Consider the following 2,558-nt stretch of genomic DNA (forward strand, 5'->3'; position numbering starts at 1 on the left):
GCCCCAACACAGCTGTGGTATACCGCACACACACACACACACACACACACACACACACACACACACACACACACACACATACACACACATACACACACACACACGCGACAGCATCGTCATCTCCCGGCAACAACATCCTCGCATCGCGGCATGCAGCATCGCCTTCAACTCAAACCGGCTTTTACCGGCGACACTCCTGAGCAGGAACGGCCCGAGGAGGAGGACGAAGAGGAAGCGAAGGGGGGCAGGGGGATCCGTCACCAGGGTCCGCATCCGAGCACGTGCGCAGGAGAAAGAGCAGAAAAAAAACCTCGTCCTCCTCCCCCTCCTTTTCCCAAAACAATAAAATGGCAGACTGCCTGAGATGATGCGCTGGCGCCTCCCACATTCATTGAAGGAGGAGGTGGGAAGCGAAGGGAGGGGGGGAGGAATGGGGGGAGCTTACCGGACACAGCTGATGATGCAGGGGGTTCAATGTGTGTGTCAGTGTGTTTTCTTTGAAAGGGATTTATTTCTCTTTTTCTCTTTTTCTCTTTCTCTCTCTCTCTCTCTCTCTCTCTCACACACACACACACACACACACACACACACACACACACACACACACACACACACACACACACACGCACACGCACTTAACCACGCCCGACCCCCACTTCTGCAGTTCGCCTCCGTACTGCAGTTGCATCGCACGAGGGGAAATTGGACAACGGCTTGTGCTCAACGAGCTGATACGCTGAGCCTCAGCGCCAATGGCGGGGAATATTTTCTTCAGAAACTACTTAGAAGTTCTACAGACTTTAATTTCTTGGTACTTTTCATTAATTACTAATAAATTTTCAGCCCCTTTCCATTGTACCAGTTTGACCCCAAAACAGCCTGGTTCCGACCTCTGTGGTCGCTTTTCCATTACACTTTTTCAGGACAGAGTGATTACAACGGAACCATTCCTCAGAACCCCTTCCAACCTGGTTCTAGAGCACAGGCCAAAGAAGAGGGCCGTAATATCGCTGTCAACTGATCGACTGACAGATGTAGGCGTTTCTTTTAGAGATGCGGCAGGTGACTTCACTGCACGTGCCCATTTACTGGTTTTAATCAAGCAGTACACATATATTGTATTTTACAAACATACTTAATCATATTTACAATTATATAATAATAATAATAAATGTATTTTGCACGCTTCGATCTTCCGCATGGAATGTCAAAGACTGTGTGCGCTGAATTGGAAGAGAATGGGTGGAGCCGATTTCATTGGTCAGGAAGTAAGTTGGCTGTGTTCACTCTCAAAAGAGCACAAACGCCCCTTTCTGACTTTGTCCGTCTCTGAAAATACAAAAAGAAAGAAAACTCCATGCACGCAGTTGTGCTGGAGTAAAGTCTTCCCTCGGAGGGCCGTTTACCGTGAAATCGTTTATTTATCTCACTGTGTTATTACTTGTACACAACATACTGAGAGATTACTAGTTTTGAAATCTGTTTGTTCAATCATTGTTCAAGTGAGTGTAAACAGGGTAACAAAATTATTGCAAAAGCTCAACGCTATTTATTACACATGACAAATTGACATTTCAGTACAGATTTTAGCAAGGATCATGGAAATTAACACACATGATTTGCTTTCGCGGACCACCTAAAATTATGTGGTGGGAGGGATAGGGCCCCTGGGACTTGAGTTTGCCACTTGTGATTTAGAGTGTTCCATTCATCTGCCATCCATGTTTTTGGAACATGTCAACTCCACATAGGAAGGCGGGAGCTGGAATCGAACCCTGCACCTCTGCACCGTGAGGCAGATGTGCTCATCAGTCGATTGTATGACTGGTGTGGTGCATTTGAGTCCATATTTTTGATCATTTAAAAACAGAGGACTTGAATTTGTATCTAATCTGCTAGCTTGGTCAATCATTAATAACATGTTTTGTGGATACACGTTTCGACAAGTTTGGAATTTTTACTGTGTGAACAAAGCAGACATTATTTTCAAACCCACTAATCAAATGGGAGCAGAGAAAGAAATGTTCAAAACAAATCAAGTCTGGTCTTTGACATACTCACCTCGTGACAGTCCTGGAGGAATCTCTGGAGAGCCCACTGGTGATTGAGTTTTTCCAACCACTGATGAGCCTGCTCGCGGTTCTGGTTGCCCCTGAACCCAACACATGAGCACGTCAATTCAACACACTTTCTGTCTCTCTAAAGTTTGCATCTTTCAGTAGAGACAATGTGAAATGTCCTCATACTGTAATATTACCCAAAAAAACAGATATATAGGATTTTGAAGAAAACCATACGCAGTATCTTCTTAAAATTCTGCGTATGTTATTTTAATGCATTAAAAATAACAAGTGCAGCATAAATGGGGGCAAGGTTATGATACATTTTAATTCACTGCAATCGAATAGCAAATATATACGGCACATTTACTGATATTGAGCGGATAGGCAAACCCCTCAGTTGACGACACACTCATCCCTGCCCCAACAACAGACACGAGTGCGCACACACACACACACACACACACACACACGCACACACACACACACACACACACA

At 44.9% G+C, this 2,558-nt stretch overlaps 1 protein-coding gene across 1 annotated transcript in view; it reads right to left on the minus strand.

Moving 5' to 3' along the window:
- The window catches only part of sptbn4b (spectrin, beta, non-erythrocytic 4b), a 38,043-nt gene that overhangs the window by 18,284 nt on the left and 17,201 nt on the right, over nucleotides 1-2,558 (minus strand). The window contains exon 24 of the mRNA XM_019892749.1: nucleotides 2,062-2,152. Coding sequence (XP_019748308.1) covers nucleotides 2,062-2,152 — 91 coding nt within the window. The remainder of the gene's footprint in view (nucleotides 1-2,061; nucleotides 2,153-2,558) is intronic.

The sequence above is a fragment of the Hippocampus comes genome, unplaced genomic scaffold (assembly GCF_001891065.2).
Source record: "Hippocampus comes isolate QL1 unplaced genomic scaffold, H_comes_QL1_v1.1 scaffold72, whole genome shotgun sequence".
NCBI lineage: Eukaryota > Metazoa > Chordata > Actinopteri > Syngnathiformes > Syngnathidae > Hippocampus > Hippocampus comes.